The sequence below is a fragment of the Sitophilus oryzae genome, unplaced genomic scaffold (genome assembly GCF_002938485.1).
Source record: "Sitophilus oryzae breed Bouriz unplaced genomic scaffold, Soryzae_2.0 scaffold_227_pilon_pilon, whole genome shotgun sequence".
In the NCBI taxonomy this organism is placed as follows: domain Eukaryota; kingdom Metazoa; phylum Arthropoda; class Insecta; order Coleoptera; family Curculionidae; genus Sitophilus; species Sitophilus oryzae.
Window position 1 is genome coordinate 787,089 of NW_022146782.1, and position 27,173 is coordinate 814,261.

General features: G+C 31.4%; 1 protein-coding gene across 1 annotated transcript in view; it reads left to right on the forward strand.

Annotated features, from left to right (window-relative positions):
- The first annotated feature begins 1,202 nt into the window (after positions 1-1,202).
- The window catches only part of LOC115884372, a 28,205-nt gene continuing 2,234 nt past the window's right edge, over positions 1,203-27,173 (forward strand). Inside the window, exons 1-5 of the mRNA XM_030902932.1 lie at positions 1,203-1,482; positions 8,695-8,988; positions 17,565-17,867; positions 17,931-18,200; positions 22,522-22,723. Of these exons, the coding sequence (XP_030758792.1) occupies positions 1,434-1,482; positions 8,695-8,988; positions 17,565-17,867; positions 17,931-18,200; positions 22,522-22,723 (1,118 nt within the window). The 5' untranslated portion in view covers positions 1,203-1,433. The remainder of the gene's footprint in view (positions 1,483-8,694; positions 8,989-17,564; positions 17,868-17,930; positions 18,201-22,521; positions 22,724-27,173) is intronic.

Here is a 27,173-nt window from a genome sequence, read left to right on the forward strand (position 1 = left end):
GCCCTTCCATTCTGGGGTATTTGCTGCGCAACAAAATTTGATCGTATTTTCAGACTTCAAAAGAGAGCAGTTCGATATTTATTGGGACTGAACAGTATAACTCACTGCCAGAATTTCTTTAAAAATTTCAAAATACTGACTCTTCCTTCTTTATTCATTTTTGAATCCGTTTGCTTAATCCGCAAGCACATATCTGCTATTCCAGAAAGGCCATCTCATAACTATCCACTTAGGAATGCGGAGCACGATTTTTATCTGCCAAACCCGAGCTCAGAACTAGTTAAAGGTTCAATATTGTACAATGCTAAAAAAATATACAATCATCTGCCTTTGAATATCAAGTCACTTTCATTCTTTCCCGCATTTCGCAAAGCTCTGAAATCATACTTACTGGAGAGATACTATATGCGGTAAACGACTTTTTTGTTGATATTTAATCATGAACAATTTTGAAGTTTAAAATTTTGATCATCTCACACACTGGTCAAAGGTCAAGTATTTAAAATTTTATAACTCTTAAAATTATATCTATTTACTGCTTACTATTCTGCAATTGTCCACGTATGTACTTTTTGTAATTATAATGACTTAATTTTTTTTGAATTGTATGATTTGTATTGTGTATTTTTTGTTGTTTGTGTATATTTTTTTGTGCTTTTGTTTGTTTTGTGATTGCTTTGTCGATGAAGCTGTTTTGGCTTTTTGCACAATAAAGCGTTGTTTGTTTGTATAAAGTACTACAAAATCGGTTAAATTTTATAAAAAAAATATAGTAGAATTTTTTGTGTTTGTAGTTGTTCTGAACATTAACCATTCTATTTTACGTAGTTTTAGTCTCATCTGTATCTACAATAAATTAGTACTATGATACTACTACTAGACTTAATTCGTTTTGATTTTAGAAATTAGAAGTCTTTTTAAAACTGACTTGTTGCAGCTCTGATACGTTATTTTTCAGCCTTAAATTGACAGTTAGATTGCCTAAAAAGAGTCTTTTGGACTTAATCTCTCTAAAGTATTGGACCACTCGTCACCACCCATCAAAACGTCGATTTTGTACATTTCCTAGCAACTTAAGCACCACCGTAAGTTGGAACCGATTACTAAAGTACCAACTATTATTTTAATTTAATAAAAAACCTAGTAGTACCGTCTGCATGTACGCCAAGGCCAATAATGTTTGCGTAATGCAGATAGACTATTGTGTCAATGATGCATGCCTATACGATATTTTTCAGTGAATCCTGCCAGTCGGAAGCCGCGCTACTACAAGCGAATTGATGGGTACTTAAGTAACTTAAGACTTTTGACGCTAAACATTGCTTGTTTTAAAGTGCGCGAGTTAAGAGATTAAACAAAATTCTTTATATTTATTTGTTGCTTAAAATTTAATTAATATTCACTGACTTAAACAACAATTATGTGCCATTTCTATGATGTTACAAAGTTTATATATTTTAGTGATATTTAAATTTATTTTAGGTGAGTAATTGCTAATTGTATTTTTTTAACTATCATAACATTAACATAATGAGATAATTTTATTTCCCACTCATTTTTTTTACAGAAAATACTTGAAGATACATTTAAACAATATAAACTATAATCTAAGAATTGATCATATTTTAATAATACGTATTTTTGTAATAACAACCGTGCTTAGTGATAGAAAAATTGATTTTCATCGGGTAAAATTACTTTTTATATTATAAATAACAATAAAATTGATAGATACTGTGAGAAATAAGCTTTTAAATTATTAAATAACATAGATTCTATATGTATATGAAAAAGTATATTTGTAACTTAATATTTTTGGCACTAAACATTGTTTTAACCCTCAACTGGCGTGGTGAAGAAAAAGTACGAGAAAATCAAGCAAAAGTACGAGAAGGATAAAACTACTATATAATCCCTACATGAATTTCCGTAGAAATATTTTTCTACTCCACCAACCACTGATTTTTTTTTCGTAAAATGGTCTTGATAGTATTTACTACATTTTTTTGTCTCTTTTAAAAAAACGCCACACAAAAAAATTACCTACCTACATGATTTTTTGGAAGTCAGACACGAAAAAATATTTTTTTTCTCAAAAAGTATGCGCGGTGGCGTTTTTTTGCCGAGACAAAAAATGTAGTAAATACTAGGACCATTTTACCAAAAAAATGGTCGTCGGTGAATTTCGAAAATATTTATGCAAAAATTTATGTATGGGTGGGGGTAGTTTTCATCCTTCCCGTACTTTTTATTGATTTTTATGGACGTCAAATGTTAAAGCCCCTAGCAAAACATAGGTACCCCAAATCCTATTCAAATCGGAATATCACTTCCTAAAATATCTTAAAAAATTGTTAATTTTTCTTTTTAATAGAAAGCGGACCTCTAGCGGACAAACCAAGCACTTTTTATAGAGGTAAATTGTGTCCAATGAACTTATTTTGATTTGAAAAATACGCTGTAGTTCTATGTTCACGGAATATTGGGACATCCTGTATAGCGTGTCCGTCGTGGATTTTATGCAATTCCATTGGTTTATTTTAAAAATGAGAGATCATAGTGATCATACGTTTGGGGTGATGGAACGACGCACAGTGGTTTCGACAATGGAAAAAGCTCCCCAAAAAAGAGGGTGTTAAATCGGGTTTAAATTATCCTATCTTACATCGAGTTAGTTCAAAGACATGATAATAATATTACTTTTTTAATTTAATTACTAGTTTTGAATTTACAACACCTCCTTTTTGACAATTTTCTTAATATACGAAACGCGCAAAAATAAAGCGAAAATAAGTAATATTTTACAGCCCTTCTTTTAATTCCTAAAAATCGGTATTACCCAGGAACTGTTTCGTTTATCCATGGGTATCAAAAGTAAAAATCATGTTGCCAAAATATACCGTGCCTTTGATGCAGTTTAGTTTGAATCTATTTCTAATAAAAATACTTTACTTCTTACTTTAATCAGACTAGAACAAAAAAGCTTTACCGAGCTTTGGTCTCGGATTAATTTGACTAAAAAAACAACTGTTAAAGTAGTGATTCTATAAATTTTATCGCCACATTCGGCCACGTTTGTTAAAAATTTAAAATAAAAGATAAACAGTGTGGAAAAAAATGAAAACTACATTCTTCATTTTTGCGGATGCCAATGAATTCATTTAATATAATTTACTTTTTTTGCCACTTAAAAATATATAAATATCATTATATTGTATAAGATTTAAATGTTATAAATTATAATAATTTGACCCACAGTGTAACTAAACTGCGCATCAATTGAAGCGTAAAGTGCAAATTTTTGCATTAAGTTTAACTTCTTGTATTTTTTAAACTTTTGAAGGAATTTTGAATTTGCCAGCCAGATTCTAAAACATTGTTTTATCGACTATCGAACCGTTCTTTGTAGTTTTTTTCAATTATTGGTCAGGACCCATAATACAGGGTAAAACAAAAATGCGCGCATTTTTAACAAAATTTTAAGTGAGCCTCATTTTGTGGAGGGATGGAGGGGATCCATTTTTTCTGGGTAGTTTGAAGGAAGTGTTTTATACCTCGGGACGTTTATGAGTTTTTTTGGCTATCGTTCTCCATTGCGATGTTTTCGATATTCTTATGATTGTCGGTAGAGTTTTAATACTAATAATTTTATCTCATTGTGAAATGAAGATATCGTATTTTTAAGCATTGTGCATTTTAATGTATAATTAAATAAAGCAAACAATTAATTTTATAAAACTAAAAAGCGTTACAGTTATACAGGGCGTCAAAAATTTATCTAGCTGGTATATTTAAATTGTATGAACAGGTTTTATTATGTATCTTGGCATAACAAAAGAAGCATTTAACACTTTTTCATTAACGATACAGTATAATCACTTAGTATAATCATTAGTTAATACTCAAAAATACAATATATTAATTTCATAATGAGATAAATTTATTAGAATTAAAACCTTACCAAAAATTATGAAAAAGGAAAACATCGCAATGTAGAGCGATACCCCAAAAAAACTCAAAAACGTCCAGAGGTATAAAACAGCTCTTTTAAAATACACACAAATAATGGAAATCCTCCATCCCCCCACAAAATGGAGGTCACTTAAAATTTTGTAAAAAATGCACGCATTTTTGTTTTACCTTGTATTATGGGTATTGGCCAATAAATAAATACACTGCAAAGAACGGTTCGACAGTCGATAAAAAAGCGTTTCAGAATCTGGCTAGCACTTCAAAACTCCTTCAATAGTTCAGAAAATACAAAAAGTTCAACTTGATGCAAAAATTTTTACTTTACGTTTCAATTGGTGCTCAGTTTACTTTTAAATAAATTTATTAAACCATGTTATTTGATGTATTTTATTAAGCTGAATTGAATAAAATCCGTCCCAATGCTATGGGATTAACGGTTTAGGAAATATAGGGTTTTTTCGTTTATTATCAGTTTCACACCACTGTGCGACGCATTACGGATGCATGTAAACCTACATCAAGAGATTATTTATTTGTCCATAAAATATAACTTTTATTTTTGTGCCTACTTACACTAAAATTATGTATTCATATCCATAATGTTACAAAGTTTATATATTGTAGTATTATTTAAATATAATTTAGGTGAGTAATTCTTAATCGTGCTGTTTTTAGAACGATTATGACACTAACCATGAGGTAATTCTATTTACATGAAAACTATAATAAAAACAAAAACATTCTTTTGTTTTTAAAATGAAAAAGGCAGACATATATTTCAGCAATATAAAATATCAAACAATAATAGGGTGTAATGCCAATGGTAAATACAATAATTATTGTATTAATATCTGTTGGTATACCGGGTGCGTCTCAAAGGTGGCTCACCCCTAAAAAAACAATTGAACACGTCAATCAGTCATAATTTATGTCGTATACTAACATACAAAATCTCGTTTGTTTATCTGAAAAAATAAAAAAGTTATAGGGGGTGAACCACCTTTGAGACGCGCACCCGGTATAATATATTATTTGTAAAGGCAACATTGAATTGGAGAAAAACTCATAAAACTGATATACATATGATACCGAGTATTAGAGTATTATACTGTAAGAATGAACCTTTAAAATGCACTTTACCAAAAACTAATTTAATTAGATTAGTCTGCGATTTTACTAAAAATAGTACCTATACAGGGTGGTCCGAACTGTATTCCGGAAACTTCGGCAGCATATTCTGCAGATAAAAATAAGTAAAAAAGTTCGTATAAATGTATGTCTTAAAATGTTTAGTTTTGGAGATACCTACTGTGCTACAAGGTATAGAAGTGGTGGGTGATGAAGAAAATGTCTCTTGGTAAAAATCGCTACGAGCAACCGTTCTCAAGATATTTAAAATGGAAATAGTCCATACATGTCATTATTGACAAAAAATAAGCACACGTTGAATGTTTATTTTTTTAAATTAATCATAAATTGTTCTGCGAAAAAATGATGATTAAACAGTTTCTCTTGAACTTTTGGCACAAAAAGATTTCAAATTTAAGATTTCAGTCTAATAACTATTTGGTCAACATGTTTAATTTGACAATGTTGACAGGTATTGATAATTTCAATTTCAAATATCTCGAGAACCATTACTCGTAGCGATTTTTACCACGAGACCTTTCTTATGTAAAAAAAATTACGGATTAAAAATGATTACTCTTCAAACCAGTTAAAGCATATGTAGGTGGCGCCCTCTACAAGTAGGAGTCATATTGACATGAAAATCAAATTTCTCATGTCCAAAAACTGCCAGACACCAATTTTCATCCAAATATTGACATTACTTCTTAAATTATATGGAAAAAAATCGAAAAAAAAAATGAAATTTCTACACCCTGTATCTCCGAAACTAAGCATTTTAGGACATACATTTATACGAACTTTTTTACTTATTTTAGTCTGCAGAATATGCTGCAGAAGTTTCCGGAATACAATTCGGACCACCCTGTATATGCATTTTATAAGTAATGAATAATCGTGTTTTTTAGAAAAATAATGATGCCATTAACAAAGTGAGGTAATTTTATTTAAATGAAAAACCAAAACATATATTTTTTGATAGAAGAATAGTAAAAGAGAATAATAAACAAAACTTTCCATGGATTTACCATTATTTTAATAATACCTATATTTTGTAATAATAACTGCTATTAGTGAAAACGAAGTAAGCGATTTTACCGAGAGACATTTTTACGTAAAAAGTTAGGGAAATGTATATTTTTTCATTCAATAGTTTTATACAGGTACAGACGAAAAGTTATTACTCTTCAAAACAGTTAAAACACATGTAGTTGGCGCTCTCTACGAGCAGAAGTCATATTGGCAACCAAACGCCTTGCGTTACCATCTTCTGATGTGTCTCGAATACTCGTCAGCGAGTAATGGCAGTATGTATGTATGTATATTGGCATCAAAATCAAATTTCTCATGTCAAAAAACTCCCAGCCACCAATTTTCATCCAAATATTGACGTTACTTCAGATATTATTTGGTAAAAATCTAAATAAAAATGAAACTACTACACCCTGTATCTCCGAAACTAAGCATTTTAGGACACACATTTATACGAATTTTTTTGCTTATTTTTATCTGCAGATTATGCTGCCGAAGTTTCCGGAATACAGTTCATATTGTTCATACATACAGGGTGAGTTTCCTACGATGTTCTCTATGGGTATCTCGGAAACTACTGGAGATAGAGAGTCGGTTAAATGGGGAAAGAATTGCAGTTTTGTGAGGTCATAAATATGCGCCTTTCAGATTTTTGAAAAAAATCATGGCTTACTAGATATTTCGAAAAATACAAATTTTGGCTATTTTAAAAATTGTCCCTAATTCCATTATAAGCTATTTTAGACAAAAAGTTTTCAGATAAAAGTTGTAGATAATCACATCCTTAATGAGTCTGTGTTCTCCGTTTTTTTCTAAAGCCTGCCATTTTTGACATATGACACAAACATATGTTTTTTTAAATGGAAACCATAGTTGGCCATGACTTCATAAAAAGCGCCATTTTTTAAGCTTTTTAGTGATGTATAATATCTTTTCTTCGAAAAATTACTGAGTTATAGCCGATTCTTATCATTTTTAAACAATTTCACTTAGTTAGCCATGGAAACAAGTTCAATCGCCGTTGCTCTCTGAAATGTGAAGCCGTCACATTCAAATTTTATTAATTAAAATAAACAAAAATTGTAAATATGTATTTTTCAAATGAAGAAAAGCCTGTTGATCTCGCACATCAATAGAGTAGTTCCAACATGACTTTCATTATGACACACCACCCCCCACCCCCCATAATGAAAGAAATGTTAAAATTATTTATATCATAATAATTATACAAACGCAGTGATAGGAAGAGGTGGACTAATTGCATGGGCGTCCTCGATCACCTAACCTATCCATTTTAGAATTTTTTATGCGGTATAGTTAACAATAAGGTTTACAAAATAACTTATGAATTAAGAGAGGCACTCGAAGTGGCGGTACGAGAAAAGTTTAATTAAGTCGACCGGTCCTTCTGTGAGAATAGGTAGTAATTCAGTTTTAAAAAGATACAACTCAAAACAATGGCGGATTTTTTGAACATTTTCTAAAATAAGTTAAAGTGTATGTAGTGATATTATTTTTTTTAAGTTTTAGTTTGTGTAATGTAAATTGTAAAGAACCATTTAGTAATTTATTCTGACTTTTTATAAGTTATAAATCATAACTGAATAAGAATACCATGCAATCTAAGTGAAATTAGTCAAGAAAGATAAGAATTGGCTATAAGTAAATTTGGTGTGTCGTAGTGAAAGTCATGTTGAAACCACTCGATTGATGCGCGAGTATCTAAATTTAATTTGTCATGTCTTGAAAACCGTTCTCTAAAAACGTAACATTTCAATCGGTCAACGTATCCTCCAAATGTATGGTCAAGAAAAAGTTGAAACAATCCTACACGCTTTCTTCATATGAAAAAATGCATTTTTGCCAATTTTTGTTTATTTTAATTTACAAAGTTTGGATGTGAGAGCTTCACATTTATGAGAGCAAAGACGATAAAAACTTGTTTCCATGGCTAACTATGAAATTGTTTAAAATGATAAAATTGGCTATAACTCAGTAATTTTTCGAAGAAAACATATTATAGCTTATATCGCTGAAAAGCTTAAAAAATGGCGCTTTTTATGAAGTCATGGCCAACTATGGTTTCCATTTAAAAAAACATATGTTTGTGTCATATGTCAAAAATGACAGGCTTTAAAAAAATATGGAGGACACAGTCTCATTAAGGATGTGATTATACACAACTTTTATCTGAAAACTTTTTGTCTAAAATAGCTTATAATGAAATTAGGGACTATTTTTAAAATAGCCGAAATTTGTTTTTTTTAAATATCTAGTAAGCCATGAACTTTTTCAAAAATCTGAAAGGCGCATATTTATGACCCCACAAAACTGCAATTCTTTCCCCATTTAACCGACTCTCTATCTCCAGTAGTTTCCAAGATACCCATAGAGAACATCGTAGGAAACTCACCCTGTATATTATACGTATTTTTCTTCAGAATTATTGCTTGAATAATAAATACATAGAGAAATCTAAACATTTCTATTATAAATCCCACCATATTTCCTCTAAACATATTTAATAATATGAAAAATTTCTAAACAACGTGTATTTTTCAGCAATCGCCATATTTAACTGCCCAAAATCAGACACGCGTTTTGAAAAAGTCGTGGGCTTAAGGCCATCATCAAGCAACGCTCAGCCTCTGCTACACAGCAACGATTCTACTTATCCCATTACTCTAGATTGCTTAGCTAGCTGTCAGAATAATGACAGGTGTATCAGTTTCGTGCTGCACTACGACACGCAGGAATGTTATTGGTTTGAGACTGACGTTGGCGAGACTGGACAAGAAGTTCGACAAGTCATAGACAACGAAGCTGCGTGGTTTGTGAAAACATGCCTGAAAGAAGGTAAGACCGGAAAAAAATGGTAAATTAAAAAAATATGATATTAATAGTGCGGCCCAATGAAAACGACGTCACTGTCGATAGAGAAATACTACGAGTATTTCATTTGTTGACACTGACAGTTAATAGTTATTTAAAGCATATGATAGCCATATAATAATAGTTACTTTTTATACAAGACGATAAAATTATATTTTACGTTAATGCAATTTTATCGTCGTGTATAAAACAATATTTTTTTCCATAGCGAGTTACGTTTTAAAAAATATTCAGAAATTATTATTTCAAGGAATTTATTACGAGTAGAAAAAATATTGTGCTGGGTTGGCGTTGGTTTCTCTGTAATTTGACAAATAAATAAAGCTGTCTCTTTAGTTGTCAGTTTTGAGTCAATATTTTTTAATTCTCTTTCGTGTCGATTGCTGATTGAATTGGAGCCAGAAGTGGCTCAAAACGAAATAAGTAAATTACCAACATATATTCAGGCTGAGGTGACAAACGCTATATCCAAACTACTTCCATTTAAATCCCGAATAACTTATGAAAAGGAATACAAACATTTTCAAAAATGGAAGCAATTAAAAAACATGCCAGAAGAAATCTTTGAAGAAATAAAGTTTTTAACCTAGCCTCCCTGTTAAAGTATCATTCAAGTATCATTTAATCTACCCTTGCGGTTAAAGTACTATCATAGTACTATTTTATCTATTATTTTTGATAGATATAAGACAATTTTAACAGTTGCTATGGAAAAAAGAAAATAAATTTAGATTGTCAAAGTCAGGATCATGTCAGGATTTTCAAAAATCTTTCAAAATTTAAACCGTCCCCAATGAAAAAATACCAAAAAGTGTTTAAAGCGTCTATTTTCATTGTAATTATTGCTATCTTGAGTTTAATTTTCATTTTATGTACTCAAACCCGTGATAATTGTGAAAAAGTGGCACTAAAAACTTAAAAAGCTGTGCGAACTGTGAACTGCAAAAACCATCGTGGATCGTGGCATAAAGTCGGTTTCCAAAGTTCCATAGGTATTTCAAATTCAAATTCAAATTTCTTTATTAGACCCCATTAAGTTTTACAGAATAATATTATTTTTATTGAATGTATGTCTAAAGGGATCGCAGCACGATTAAAAAACCGATACAATGACACAACGTGCCAGAGTGGTGCGACCCCAAAAACAAAATTGAAATAAATTAAATTACAAAAATAAACAGAATTAAAAAAAAATTAAAATTAGACAAAAAAAAGTGAAAATATAATTTTATCAGGGATGAGCGGAGAAAAGCAGAGAGGCATAACGAAACAGTGTAAAAACCGGAACAGCAGCCAATGACAGGTATATCAGAAGAACAAGAACCTCACAAATCAGTCGACGAAATTATAATTTTTACGAATTCAGTAAATGATTTTTAATTTGTTTTTTATAATCTGTAAAGGATTGAAATTTAAAGTTATTAGAAATATTATTCCACAAATGTGGCGCTATGAAACTGAAAGATTTTTGGAAGTTAGCTGTTCAGTGTTGAGGAATTTTAAAATAATGCACTTGCCTAGTCGAATGATCGTGGTCAATGTAATGAAACAATGAGAACAAATAGGGAGGCTGCTCTGTAGTTAAAATTCGATAAATGAATGTCATTAAATGAAATTGTCGTCTGTTAGTCATGGATAAAATTGATAAATTTTTAAGATGTGGTGTTATATGATCTCTAAAAAGAATGTTAAAAGAAAACCGTAGACACGAGTTTTGAAGTATTTGGATTTTTCTAGAGAATCTAGCGTTTATGGATGTACCATAAACAACATCGCCGTAATCAAATAAAGATAAAATAAGTGTGTTACATAATTGATACTTAGTCTTAGATGGTATATATTTCTTAAGAGACGAAAAATTCTTCAAACGTATATAAGCAGCCTTTAATTTAGTAGTTATATGTGCCTGAAAAGAAAGCTTCGCATCAAAATAGACTCCAAGATTTTTAGTCTCTGTAACAATGGGTATCGCAACATTATCTACATGGATATTCATGTTACCAGCCGTATTTGTTATTTTGTTTATATCACTACCAAATACTATAACACAAGATTTACCGGCATTTAATTTCATACATTTTCATACACAATTTCATACATGGATAGATTTCGGACAAAATTTCATACATGTCCTTATATAAAATAAAGTTTCTTATATATGCAACACACTGTGTTTTATTTACACAAAAGCTTTGGGTCGCAACCGTTGCAAGAATAGCGCCAAATAGTATTATAGTATTTACATTATCCTGATAGGTACTTTAAAGTAGGTAAGCAGAATCGTACCTACATATACATATGTTGATATGAAAAATAAATCTTATTTTTATGCGCGGAATCTCCCCACGAGAGATAGCCCATATTTTTTGAAAAACCAAAAACAAACATAATATGTATCAATATTTACTTTAAGAGAATAAATATTAATAGCCAAATAATCAGTTTATTTAACATTTTTTTATGTCTTTTTAAATTGAAATTACAAAAACATTCGATTTCCCAAATAATATATTAGTGGAGTGCCCAGAGACTTTTACCTCGGAATTCAATTACTGTGAATGTATTAATGTGAAACCTTCTGTATTGTGTTTTATAGATAAAATAATAAAATGTTTACCCATTTTTTTCGTTGCTTTTTATTTTTTATTTTAGTAATTTTAGTAAATTCTTAATTATTTTCTTCTTAATTTTTTGATTTTTTTTAATTCTTTTTCAAAGTAAATTTATTGAAGTAAATATATCTAATGCATAAGCTATACCTATTCTGCTTATATTCTAATCATTGAAATTTTGATTGAAATCGAATTATACAGGGTGGCGCGACATATACGACGCGGTTTTTGCAAGGAGAACAAAAGTTTGTATTGAAGTGAAATTTTGTGAACTTATGTAAGTCAATTGAAAGCATTTTATTATATTTATATATTAAATTATGTAGAGTTCTACAGGGTGTCCCCAAAAAAAGTTACACATCAAAGTTATGTTTTTTGTAATGGAACACCCTATATATTAACTGATTTTTGGATTCTAGTAAAAAAATAAAGGTTTGTTTCATTAGAAAAGTATATGACTAAAATGTATAGTTTTTGAAATACATTCACCGGCACGAAAAATGGACACCTTAAAACTTTGATGTATTTTAAAGATTGACTTTTTAATATCTTTTTCTAAATTAAAAATGAAACTCCCCATCTGTTAATTATACGAGGGAAAACAAAATGTTGATATTTTGATGAAAGTTTGAAATACCCTGTGGAATATGGTAAAACCGCAAGAAATTTAAAAATAATTTTATCATCTAGATACATCCTTTCTCGATGGTTTGTTTTTTGGTTCATCTCATTAGCTTTATTTTTATTGGAAATTTATTCGCTTTTGAAAAAGGCACTAACTTTTTTTCGTAATTTTTACATTAAGACCATGCCTTTGCTTTTGGACCTAGTCAACACATCTAGTAAGTTATGGTCCCGAATAAGATTTCCTTCACTTAATCTTCTTCTTATAGTCCGTTAGTTAATATGTACGTTTCTTAAGTGAAATTCATTATCAATTTGAAAAGCTGGCAATCGGCGGTTCCTTAGCGATAAACTTACAATAAGTCGATCGTCTCGATTAGAAGTTCTCATACAAAGGTTCCTGGACGTCTAGATTGACGTCCTCATGGTTGTGGTCATCATTCAAAAACCACTTAGTATACTCTATGGTATTAAGGCATTTTTGAACCGAAATTTTATAGCAAATTCACTGAACTAAACAAATATAGATATATATTTGACTCATATATACATAGAAAACACATATTTTGTAAAAGGTTTGGAGTAAAAATCTCAAATAGGAATCCTGATACAGAGCTTTTGCGGAAAACGGAACCATCTTGTATGTATGCATTTGTATATGTGTGTTTATTTAAATACTAAAGTGAAAGCAACGAAATTAAATTGGTAAACTTTGTAATATATCTTATTAACAATACAATGCAAAAAGTTTTATAAAAATTCGTTCACAGTAAATTAATTCCGAGGTTTGTATCCCATAAGGGCTTAAAGCACTCCACTATATATCTACTGATTCTTAATCAGCTTGTAAAGATGAATTTTATTTTTTAAAAACTCTTTTCACATGCAAACGTTAGAAGAATAAAAATGTGACAATAATTCAAACGATTTAATTACATTAAAATGTTTTGTTAGTCGGTACTGTACCATAAATAATAAAATGCACTTGATCTTGATGAAAACCTAGTAAAGCAGAAAATTTGTCGTCCATTGTTGACTTGGAATAAAAATGCATTTCAAGGTTTTAACACGCCGAGATTACTCTGATGAAATATCTTCAGAACATAATAACAACAATGTTCACTGTTTATGTTTAATATAATTATGTATTTAGAATAATTTATTAACTATCACATTTAAGTATGTAATTCATTAATATTTGGGCGGAATATATTTAATTAATGGTATACTCTTTTATAAAAATTTAAATAGTTTTCTTTTTGTATACCAATGGGCTAATAATATTATCGCTTTTAGCACCTGTACATTTTTTTACATTTGTTGCTTTAAAAATAATCTTAAATGTTAATATTCCATGGGTATATTGATAAATGAGGTCTACATTATAAGAAAATTCATTTTCTACGAAAAATTGAAGGGATAGGTAAAAAATGGTATAATACAATTTGATAGACAATTAAATTGTGCATCTGATTCGCCTAAAATATACAAGGTGTTCCATTTAAATTAAATGGAACACAGTTATTGCCGTTTAAATCTATAAATTATTTAAAATCAATTTTTAGACACTCTGTATGAGGTAGTATTATTTTTTATTATTGCAACACAATAACTGCTCAATAAATAAACTTCAGTAAATATTTAGAAATAAAAACTTTGATAACCTTGGAGAAGTGGAGCCGAGAGTGGAGCCTTAAAATGTTTATGCAATTTCACAAAATTGAAAATATTTCAAAAACGGTAAGATTAAGTGTGATAAACCTTAATCAAATTTACCTTTATTTTAATCGTAGAAACTAAAAATGTAATAATACAGGGTGTTCCGTTTAAAAAAATGCAACTTTGATATTTTTTATTTATTTGGGCACTCTGTATCCGGTAAAAATATTTTTAAATTGTAGCTCTAATAGTCTTTCGACGAACCCAAAACTTTCAATTTGTAAAAATCTAATCGTTTAGCTACAATACTCCGTGTCGTATGTGGTGAACAACCCTGTATACCGAGTATTGAACATCTACTCAACTTGTAAGGGCAAGTGGCCATATCTGGATTGGATCGGGAATTGGATGTTTCCAGAGTCACAGATCCTTTCCACAGAAGAAGAAGAAGATCTACTCAACTTTTGTAATTTTTAACTATACAGGGTGTATAGTTCTAATCGAGACGATCGACTTATTGTAAGTTTATCGCTAAGGAGCCGCCGATTGCCAGCTTTTCAAATTGATAATGAATTTCACTTAAGAAACGTACATATTAACTAACGGACTATACGAAGAAGATTAAGTGAAGGAAATCTTATGCTTCGGGACCAGAACTTACTAGATGTGTTGACTAGGTCCAAAAGCAAAGGCATGGTCTTAATGTAAAAATTACGAAAAAAAGTTAGTGTCTTTTTCAAAAGCGAATATTTCCAACAAAAATAAAGCTAATGAGATGAACCAAAAATATCAATGTTAGTATAAATATTTTCCCACTCCACCGACGCTGACGACAGATTTTCTTTTCGTAAAATGGTCCCTCTAGTATTTATTACATTTTTTGTCTCTTGTAAAAACAAAACAAAATAAAAACACTAAATCACCACAATACACCAAAACACTTTTACTTTTACACTGGACGCGCGTTTCGCTAACCATGTGAGCATCATCAGCAGATGTGTATAAACTGTGAAACTGTAAAATTTTGATGATGCTAACATGGTTAGCGAAACGCGCGTCCAGTGTGAAAGTAAAAGTGTTTTGGTGTATTATGGTGATTTATTGTTTTTATTTTGCTGTGTAACACCAAAGGTTCCAACCCTCAACTGTAATCTTGTAAAAACGCCACATTGCATGGTTTTGTGAGAAAAATTTTTAGACAATTTATCTTTCCAAAGCAGACCTACGAAATATACAGGGAGTTCCAATACTCCGTGGTCATAGAACAACTACGTATTTTTTAATCAAAAATTAGCTAACCAAACCAAGCCAAACCCGAACGTTAATTTAAAATTTATTATATTTTTTAAGCTTTTTATGAAACTTATTGTCAAAAATATAATTTGTGATACCCTTGATATAAACAAGGGTGATACTAATATTCCACATTTTCGCCAATTAGATTATTACAGCATAATAGATTTTATGGAGGCGTATGTGTGTAACAGGGTGCTACAAATTCGAGGTACGAGCATTGGTATCTCGGAAACCGTAATAGATACGAAGATGGTTAAATTGGGGCAAAGATGCGACTTGAGTTGTTCACCGAGATGCCATCAAAAAAGTTTTAAAAATTTCAAGGATTGCTGAGTTTTTTGGAAAAAACGGATTTTTTGGAAAATCAATTTTATTTTTTCCTGTCGTTACTTTTTATAAAATCAAAAAACTAATTACAGCTTCTCATAGCCACTTTATTATTACTATTTACTATTTTTTATTTCAGGTTTTGAAAGAACTCGATCTCCTGAGTATAATGATATGCCACACTTGATACTTTTTTTTTTGTTTTGGGTACTTTAATAACAACAAAACTAGTTAATTATTATTTAAAATAATTTCAAGTACGACTCTGTTTTTTTAATTATTTAATCTGATTATATTCATCGCAACAATATTGTTCAGCGCTAATTAACATTCAATAAGGAAAATCGAGCCAATTCAAAGATTCAAATAAATAATATCCAGGTCAGCAATTTAAATATATTATTTTTAACTTTTTTTATTGTGAAATGGGAATCTCAGTGTACGATCTAATAATATTCATAATATTAATCGTAGTTGTTTAAATAAATCAACTTATAACAACTATAAACTAGTTTCGAATGCTCTACTTGTTCGAAAGGGTTATCACCCTTTTTAATGCACAAATTTATTTTTTGCTCAATCTTATTTATAGCTCTTTGAACATAACTTCTTGTTATAGTTCCGAATGCATTTTGTACTCTTTATTGTAAATGTTGAAATGTATTGATTTCACTTTTACAAATTACGCCCAGTAATGACCCTTTAGTTATTGCATTTGATTTTCAGTATTCAATGTTTTACCCCACGTCATTGTTAAGTTTGAAAACTTATCAACATTGTAACGATGAATAGATTGAATCTTAAAAAAAACAGAGCCGGACTTGAAATTAGTTTAAATAAATTATGTTCAAATCTCCGAAACAAAAAAAAAATATTAAGTGTGGCATATCATTGTACTCAGAAGAGCGAGTTCTTTCAAAATTTGAAATAAAAAATGCAGGTCCGTATTTATAAAAAATAAGTTGGCCACTGTATCTCACAAATTATCAGCTAATTTGAAAATCTAAAAATACTATCAGATAGCCCTAATAAAGTGTCAATGAGAATGTGCAATTCGTTTTTTGATTTCCTAAAAAGTAACGCCAGGAAAAAATAAAAATGATTTTCAAAAAAATCCGCTTTTTCCAAAAAACTCAGCAATCCTTGAAATTTTTAATTTTTTTTAATGGCATCTTGGTGAACATCCTAAAGCGCAACTTTGCCCTAATTTAACCGTGTTTGTATCTATTACGGTTACCGAGATACCAATGTCCGTACCTCGAATTTGCAGCACCCTGTATAGCTTGATGTGACAAAAACCTTAATTAGAAATTGGAAGTCAGCTTCGGAAAAATAACTTTTTTCGTCAAAAAGTATGCGCGATTGCGTTTTTTACAAGGGACAAAAAATGTAGTAAATACTAGAAGCACAATTTTACGAAAAAAACATCGGTCGTTGTTTGAGCTGGAAATATTTATACTAAAATTTATGTAGGGGTGGGGGTAGTTTTCACCCTTCCCGTACTTTTTCTTGATTTTTGTGAAAGTCAAATGTTAAAGCACTTTGCAAAATATAGACACCCAAAATCTCATTCAAATCGGAATAACGGTTTTTAAAATATTTGAAAAAAAATTGTTTATTTTTCTAAGTTTGATGCCCTCTAACGGACAAACGAAGCACTTTTGTATAGAGGTAAATTGTGTCCAATGAACTGATTTTGATTCCAAAAATACGTAGTAGTCTATGCCCACGAAATAATGGGACACCCTCTATATTCCTATTCCCTTACTAATTTTAAAATAAAATTGATCTAGTGTATCTAGTTTCCTCATATTTTTATTTCTATATCATGCAGTTAAGAAGAAAAAAATCAGCATTAAGCCTTACCAACACGTAACTTTTTACCTTCAGTCTTACCTAGTCAATCAAAATGTATGACGTAAAACATTGTATGTGGACAGAAAAACTGAAAAAAAAACTTCTTATTGTATGCACTCGTAGTATTATATACGAAAACTATCCATCAATTTTATAACTTTTCAGATATACCTTGTAACAAGTCATGGATCTTCGAAAGAGTGCCAGGATCGACTTTAATAGGCAACGACACAAAAATACTGCCAAACAACTTAACCAGAACCGCGTGTCAACAGGAATGCCTAAACGAAAAAAGCTTCCAATGCAAATCTATCAAATTTAAAATAAACTTTAGTTACAACGTCCCAGAAACAAACAGAAGTGTCGGTACTTGTGTTTTAAGTGATTCCGATAGACACTTAATGCCCAACTCCTATAGAGTATCGACTTTTGATGATGAATATTTCGAAAACCAATGTGCAAATTCAGGTATTGAATCAACAGGCAGATAACTAATGATTTTATAAAAAACTTATTATTGTTTCGTTTTAGATTATGGAACCAAAGATTATTGCGCTTATGAGGAATACGAAAACGTAATTTTAAGTCATGCAGACTTATTATATACGCAGAAAACCAAAGAGGAATGTCAAATACTCTGCGAGTCTTTCAATCGATTTAACTGTAGAGGCTTCAGCATTATCAGTGGCAAAACCAATAATGTTTGCTTGCTGCATAGTGAGGATAGTAAATTACATGGACCAAAGTTGTTGGAACCTTCATCAGATTCCAAATACTACGAGAAAGCTAGATGTCTAAACAGTAAGCCTAAGTTACATTATTTATAATAGTCTCTATTATTTTCTTCCTAGTCATCTATGTGCAATGCCCTTGAGTGTTTGTCATTAATAATAAAACTGTTACTTAGCGATATAAAGATATAAAATAAAAGACTAACGAAACCATTTATTCATTTATTTATGATAATAGACATTAATATAATTATTGTAGTTAATAATAAAATTCTTAGTAGCAAAAAAAATATAAAATATCATTGATTGAATAATAGCCTGAAGTAGTTTTCAGTACTTTCTGATAACTTTATATGGTTTGTTGTTATATTATTAATTTAGGTATACATTATGTGCCATTGGTTTTATAACTAAATAACCTGATTGTAGTAGAACATACTACATCTGGAGATATACAGGGTAGTCCAAACTGTATTCCGGAAACTTCGGCAGTTCAGCTGATAAAAATAAGTAAAAAAAATCGTATAAATGTATGTCCTAAAATGCTTAGTTTTGGAGATACAGGGTGTAGAAATTTCATTTTTATTTTCATTTTTTTCAATTAATTTCTGAAGTAACGTCAATATTTGAATGAAAATTGGTTTCTGGGAGTTTTTTGACATGAGAAATTTGATTTTGATGTCAATATGACTCCTATTTGTAGGGGGCGCCACTACATGTGTTTTAAATGTTTTGAAGGTTAAACTTATTGAGAGAAATTTTAATTATTGAAGGTTAACTTTTCGTCCGTACCTGTATAAAACTACTGAGTGAAAAAATATACATTTCCGTGATTTTTTACGTAAAAAATGTCGCTATGAGCAACCGTTCTTATGATATTTAGATTGGAAATAGTCAATACATGTCAGAATACAGTTATTGACTAAAAATAAACATGTTGAGTAGATAGTTATTTGAGTGAAAATGAAACTTTATCTAATGAACAGTTTCTAATGAACTTTTGGCACAAACACATTTCAAATTTATGATTTCAGTCTAAACATTATTTAGTCAACAAGTTTAATTTATGTCAGTGATGACATGTACTGATAATTTCGATTCCAAATATCTCGAGAACCATTACTCGTAGCGATTTTTCCCAAGAGACCTTTTTTACTTAAAAAACGTCGTAAATGTATATTTTCTTACTCACTAGTTTTATACAGGTACAGACGTAAAGTTATTACTTTTCAAACTAGTTAAAAAATATGTAGGGGGCGCCCTCTACAAGTAGGAGTCATGTTGATATCAAAATCAAATTTCTCATATCAAAACACTTCTAGACACCAATTTTCATCCAAATTTTGACGTTACTTCAGAAATTGTTTGGAAAAAATCGAAATAAAAAAGAAACTTCTACACCCTGTATCTCCGAAAGCAAACATTCTAGGACATACATTTATACGAACTTTTTTACTTATTTTTATCTGCAGAATATACTGCCGAAGTTTCCGGAAGTTCGGACCACTATGTATACAGAAGATTTTCAGATCAAAGTAAAATAATTTTTCCTTTGCTATTTTTTCTTTGGATCGTGATTTAATAGAAGAACAAAATGTATTAGACATATACAAAAAGGCGTATTTTTTTGTCTACAGAGCGTTCATTTTATCTCATTTTTGGGCTATATGACCATTTTTATAAGCATTTAAAAGAATAATTTAAATATTTATTAATTGAACTAAGGATATATTTAGAGAAATATAGGTATATTTATCTATTATAATAGGGTAGAATGAATAAATTAATTTTATTAAATAAATATATATACATTAATAAACTACTCGAAAAAAGTTAAGGATATTGTGTTTTCGCTAGGAAAGACAATCACAAAAATGTACATTTAGTTTTTGTTAAGAATAGAACTTGTTTGCGTGTTGATAAGCGGCAGTTTGCGATATTGTGATTATTCTGTCATCGATAATATGAACAGACGTCATTTAACAATAGAGGAAGCAAATCAAGCCATTGGGTTGGTTCTTGGCGATGCGCGACAGATCGATGTAGCTGATCGATTTAAAGTCACCTAAAGTGTAATTTCTAGACTTAAAAACCGATTTAATGAGACTGGATTTGTCATGGAGAGGCATAGGGAGGGTAGAACAAGGTCGACAAATGCTAGGGAGGACGGAAGGTTAATGAGAGGAGCTAGGATGGATCCTGCAAGAAACTACACGTTGCTCGGCCAGGACCTTTTGACTGCCAGCAGACTACGGATTACCCCTCGGACGGTTTTAAATCGATAAAAAAAGCAGGTTTACATTGCTATAGGCCTATAAGACACCCTCCGCTGCCCACAAGAGTCAGGTTGAGATAATAAAGCTCAACGTTTGCTCTGGTGTAATGAAAGAGTTAATTGGACTGATGAGTGGCATTCTGCGATGTTCGGCGATGAAAGCCGCTTTTGTCTTCGTACTGACAGACGTACAGTTCGTGTGTGGAAACGAAATACAAGATTTAACGACCGATATGTTCAAGAAGGGCATCCCTTTGGAGTTATAGGTGTAATGGTCTGGGGTAGAATTTTCTACGCAGGAGGGGGTTTTATAGAGCTATAGCAATGTAAACCTGCTTTTTTAATCGATTTAAGGCAGTCCAAGGGGTAATACGTACCCTGCTGGAACTAAAAGGTCCTGGCTGAGCAACGTGTAGTTTCTTGCAGGATCCATCCTAGCTCCTCTCATTAAGTTTCTGTCCTCCCTAGCATTTGTCGACCTTGGTCTACCCTCCCTATGCCTCTCCATGACAGATCCAGTCTCATTAAATCGGGTTTTAAGTCTAGAAATTACACTTTAGGTGACTTTAAATCGATCAGCCATATCGATCTGTCGTGAACCGCTAAGAGCAAACCAATGGCTTGATTTGCTTCCTCTACTGTTAAATGAGGTCTGTTCATATTATCGATGACAGAATAAACACAATATCGCAAACTACCGCCAAACAAATTCTATTCTAAACAAAAATTAAATGTATCCCCAGTCAAAATAAACAAAAAAATTACTTAAAAAAATTAATTTAACCCCCCAAATAACAATAATTCGCATAGAGCTGAAAATTGGTACAGGTCTTAAATACACTATTATAAATGATATCTGAAAAGTCCCCACCGCTCCCACGTCTGCTAAAAAAAATATTTAAGGTCAAAGGTCAAAATATGTTTTTTTTTGCTTTTTTCTCCTAAACGGTAAGCGCTATCGCAAAAGTAGACCATTAAATTTGCTACAATAATGGTTCCTATACTTTTTTTCTTACGAACCACCATTCCTGAGTTATGGCGATTTCAAAAGTTGAAATACTCGTATTTTTCATAATATGCACACATTTAATAATTCCGCACTTCCTGTGAGGTACCTAGTGTTGTACTTGGCGCGTTTTTTTAACGTGGCCTCTCCTGTAGGCCTAGTAGTAGGCCACGATCTTATACAATTAATTTTAAAAAACGGTGCTCTTGGTAATGATTATAGTCGAACGGATTATTGTTTGGTTTGGTTTGGTTTGGAGATAACTGATGCATATGTCATAGATGGATTTCTAAATATTCCGCAAGAAGATGAGAAAGAAGAAAGCGAAGAAGACATTACTGATGAAGTATCATTTGAAGATTACCACTCAGATTAAAATTCTCCCAAAATCAACAATAATCCGTTCGACTACAATCATTACCAAGAGTACCGTTTTTAAAAATTAATAGTATAATGTGTAAACTTAACCACAATAGATCGTGGACTAGGCCTACCGCGCCAAGAACTACACTAGGTGGTGCGGAAATATGTGCATACGGTAATGTAATGTAAAATGTGTGCATATTATGAAAAATACGAGTTTTTCAACTTTTGAAATCGCCATATCTCAGGAATGGTGGTTCGTAAAAAAAAATAGTATAAGAACCATTATTGTAGAAAATTTAATGGTCTACAACATTTGTTTAAAGTACTTTTGTGATAGCGTTTACCGTTTAGGAGAAAAAAGCAAAAAAAACATATTTTTGACTTTCGACCTTGAATATTTTTTTAGCAGACGTGGGAGGGGTGGGGATTTTTCAGATATCATTTATAATAGTGTATTTAAGACCTGTACCAATTTTCAGCTCTATGCGAATTATTGTTAATTGAAATGTCTATTTTGACTGGGGTAATAAAGCTTTTTTTATATTTTTTGCGTACAATTTTTTATGTTGAATAACAGTATTTTTTTAAACATAAACGATATAGGTATTAATAGCTAGAACACATTTCTTCCAAAAAATTTTCTTCCTAGCGAAAACACAATATCCTTAACTTTTTTCGATTGGTTTATTATTTTTTGTGAATAAAAAACAAATATTAACAATATTAAACCTTTTTTAATTTTAGTTAGTGTGTCATGTAGTGAAAGTTACATGACGATACGTTATCAGCCCGAACTAGAATTTCGAGGGAAATTATACATGCAAGGGAATTCGGAAAATCCGCAATGTTTTGTATGGGGCCAAGGAAAATTTAACACTATCACACTCAAACTACCTTTACTCACCAGCCAATGTGGTATAATTAAAGCTGACAGCCCTACTAACAGGTAGGTAACTGTAGGTACTTGTTATTTTTTCATAAAGATATTGAGGCCAAGGATGAAATAGTTCACGACGTTATCTATGAATTAGGCGTTACTTACTTAAAGGTCTATTACCTACGTTATGTGCGATGGTGTATGTTGTAATAATGAGTTTATCATAGATTTAAACACGCTGAACTAATATACAGTATAATCAAATTACACAAATACTTATAAGGACACAGAAATATATTAAAAGCTCTTAGACTTATTTATAGATACTAAGCTACCGGTATTTTTGAATTAAATAATATAAAATGAATAAAAATTGGGATTTCATTTTAAAACTCCTGATTTTTTGTAGTTTTCTAATTTAGGCCAGTGCAAATAATTTTGAATTTGCAAAAATTTTTAGAAAGCTGCGACCATTGAAATTAGTTAGCCTTAGTAACCCTTATTAACATACTAAAAGTCCCCATTTGTCCGATGTGTGCGTCTCAAAAAAAATCGGCCGCCATCTTGAATTTTGGTACTTTACAACCAATATGATTTAATCTGCTGGTCTATATTCTTGTGTCAGTATCAAATATATAAACAAGGGTATTACGTAATTTTTATTTTTTAAAAATTAACGCCTTTAACTTCAGAGCAAAAATTGATTATATTTACGCGATTAAGGGATGGGGTTTCCATAAGCGACATTGCAGATACATTAGGGATAAACAAAAAAACAGTGTTGTTGGCTAAATCCAAAAAAAAAAAATCAATATAATTCAAATATCATTATAGACCAGTAGTTCCATCTGGGACTACTAATTCTTGTACTAATTTTTTTTTTATCGCAATGGTACATAGTTTATTACATCCAGATTTACAATTACAGTAAATCATTTTCAATAGGTACAAATTCTGGTGCCACTGCGTTTGACATTGTTGTTGGAATAAGGTATCCGTTTTTTTAATACATTCACATTCTGTTGCCTCTTCTCCGTTATTTAGCTAATACTGCATTTATAAATAGGTCCTATAATAATGATTTTCAGCTGCGTTCGTTGTTGGAGGTAAAGTAGCTAAATCAAAATTTTTACTATTAGTACCTGACGAGATTAGATTTAAATTACCTCAACTGATCTAAATCTTTTGCTAGCCTATGTTGACCATATAATGAAAATAAGAGTGTATTTCCAGCTTCGACTAGCTCAGATTTTTGTGCTGCAGAATCTAAAAAACGGATGTAATTTGTCGCAGATGAGGATCTTTTTGCAACGTTTTAAAAGTCGCCAGTTTACATTACATTTTATTTTTTTCTTCCAAACTGTAGCCTAATTTTTCAAACTGTCACTGTATTTTTAAAAACAAGTTGTTTACAAAATGGTAACAATAAGACCTTTGTTTAAGTGCAAATAGCCCTGACCGGGACAAGGTGGAGACTGCTTTCGCACATTATTAGTACACATGTATTTAGTAAAGGATAGCTTTTTTCAATTTTTGTTAATTTTGAAATATTATTAACCCACCAATAAAAAATATTTCTTGAAAATGTTACAAGGATTGTATTCCAGTTGAATTGATGCTAAATATCCATGTTATTTGTTAATAAGCTTAAAAAATTAGTAATTTGCATTTCGGTGATTCCTTTTAAAAATTGCCCGATTTTCAAAATTTTTTTGTACGTCATTGCGTCAGGATAATAAATAAACTATTCTTTATTGATTCTAATAGAGTTTTTTTATTCTCTTTAATTTTTACCTCTTGAAGTTTTTCGCTATAACAAACCGTTTTCGAGTTATTTACATTTTTTCCCAAAAAGTACCAAAATTCAAGATGGCGGCCGATTTTTTTTGATGACGCACACATCGGATAAATGGGGACTTTTAGTAATGGGGACTGGGGTAATTGTAATTTTTATCATTTTATGAGTGCAATCTATAATTATTTTATAATGCAGATTCTATGGGGAAAATGGAGAGCTGGCCTCTGTGGAGCCGTCTCAGATACTAGCTTTTGTCAAACCTTGAGACTGTATATGATAATTTATAACTCGTTACATGACAACTCATGACACACAATAATAGGTCTGTGGGTAACGTGGGTGATTTACCACCCTCCCAAACATTTTACAATCTACAATTATACAACTTACTTAAATCGTTTAGTATCCGAATGAGATCCTCAAACACTTTTAATAAACTGGTTTGTGTGAACAAAAACCAACTAATTATTTCTTACCTATTTTCTTTATTTTTATAATAGTTTAAATTTTCTTTATAAATTCGGAAATGAAAGATACTCCTCAATTTTTTTCCAGGTTAATTTCTTGCATCTTCTTAAAAATCAAATATTTCCCATTCTCTAGAATGAAATACGAATATACAGGGTGGTCCGAACTGTATTCCGAAACTTCGGCAGCATATCTGCAGATAAAATAAGTAAAAAAAAAGTTCGTATAAAATGTATTCCAAATGCTTAGTTTCGAGATACAGGGTAAGAAGTTTTATTTTATTTCTGAAGTAATAATATTTGATGAAAATTGGTATCTGGGAGTTTTTGATTACGAGAAATTTGATTTTGATGTCAATATGACTACTACTAGTAGAGGCGCCACCCTACATATTTTTAACTGGTTTGAAGAGGCAATAACTTTTCGTCCGCACCCTGCATAAAACCACTGAGTAAAAAAATATACATTTACGACGTTTTTTACGCGAAAAAGGTCTCTTGGTAAAAATCGCTATGAGTAATGGTTTTCGAGATATTTGGAATCGAAGTTATCAATACCTGTCATCATTGACATAAATTTAACATGGTTGATTAAATAGTTATTAGACTGAAATCACCAACAAACATACAACAGTCAACAACGTCTGTGCAAAAAGATAGTTAACCAGGGATCAGAGGATATACCGGAAATAACTACAGAAGAAATCAGAAACTCCTTAAAAGAAATGAAAAATAACAAAGCCCCGGGCGAGGACGGCATAGTGTGAGGCTGTAAAACTCGGAGGAGGAACACTATTAAAATGGATTAAAGACTTATTTTATCTATGCCTTGAAAAAGGAATAATCCCGTCTCAATGGAACAACGCCATAACGATACTTCTCCATAAAAGGGCGATATCACCGAGCTTGAAAATTATAGACCGATAAGCCTTCTTTGTAACTTGTATAAGCTGTTTACCAAAATCATTGCCAAACGTCTCGAACGTAAACTAGATTTCTATCAACCAAGAGAACAGGCAGGCTTTAGGAAAGGTTATGGAACAAACGATCATCTCCAAGTAATTAAAGTCCTGATAGAAAAAAATCTGTGGAATACAACAGGCCCCTAGCATTGGTGTTCGTTGATTTCCAGAAAGCATTTGACAAAGTAGAATTAACATCAATAATAGCAGCATTGGAGCAGAGAAGAGTAGATTATAGGTATACAAGGCTTATAGAATACATATATAGTAATGCCACCACAACTGTAAAACTTCACGAAACAACAGATAAAATTGAGGTAGGCAGAAGAGTTCGACAAGGGGATACTATTTCGCCTAAACTTTTTACAGCTGTCCTTGAATACGCAATGAAATCACTCTCTTGGGACAATAGGGGCATGAATATCGATGGTGAAAGGTTGACACATCTCAGATTCGCAGATGACATCGTCCTTGTCTCAGATAACATCGGAGATTCAAAGCAGATGCTCGAAGAATTAGTGCAGGCCTCATTAAAAGTCGGTCTCCGGATAAATACGAGTAAAACGCAAATAATGACAAACCTAGTGCTGACACAGAACATCAGAATAGGTGACGCTGACATAAAAGAAATCATATATACAAATATCTCGGACACGAAATACAAATCGGAAAGAACAACCAAACACACGAGATACAACGCAGAATAGGTTTGGGTTAGGCTGCTTTTGGCAAACTGTGGGAGACCTTTAAAAGTGATATACCCATATGCTTGAAGAGGAAAGTTTATGAACAATGCGTCTTGCCGGTAATTACATATGGAGCGGAAACTCTTTAACGAAAAAGTCAGCAGAAAATTTAAGAGCAGCGCCCAGAGAGCCATGGAGAGAGCCATGCTTGGAAAAAAAGAGACAAAATTCCTAATAACACTATCAGACAAAAAACCAAAATTAAAGACATAGTGGAACACGTAACTCGAAATGAATGCGAGATGGCAGGTCATGTGGCGAGAACATTTAAAGACAGGTGGACTAGAAGATTGTTAGAATGGCGACCTCGAGCAGATAAACGTAGCAGAGGCAGACCACCGACACGCTGGACCGATGATGTAAAGAGGATTGCTGGAAATTGGATGATGACGGCCCAAAATCGAGAGACATGGAGAAATATGGACGAGGCCTACCTTCAGCAGTGGACAACGATGGTTACATGATGATGATGATGATGAGACTGAAATCATAAATTTGAAATGTTTTTGTGTCAAAAGTTCAACAGAAACTGTTTTATCATCATTT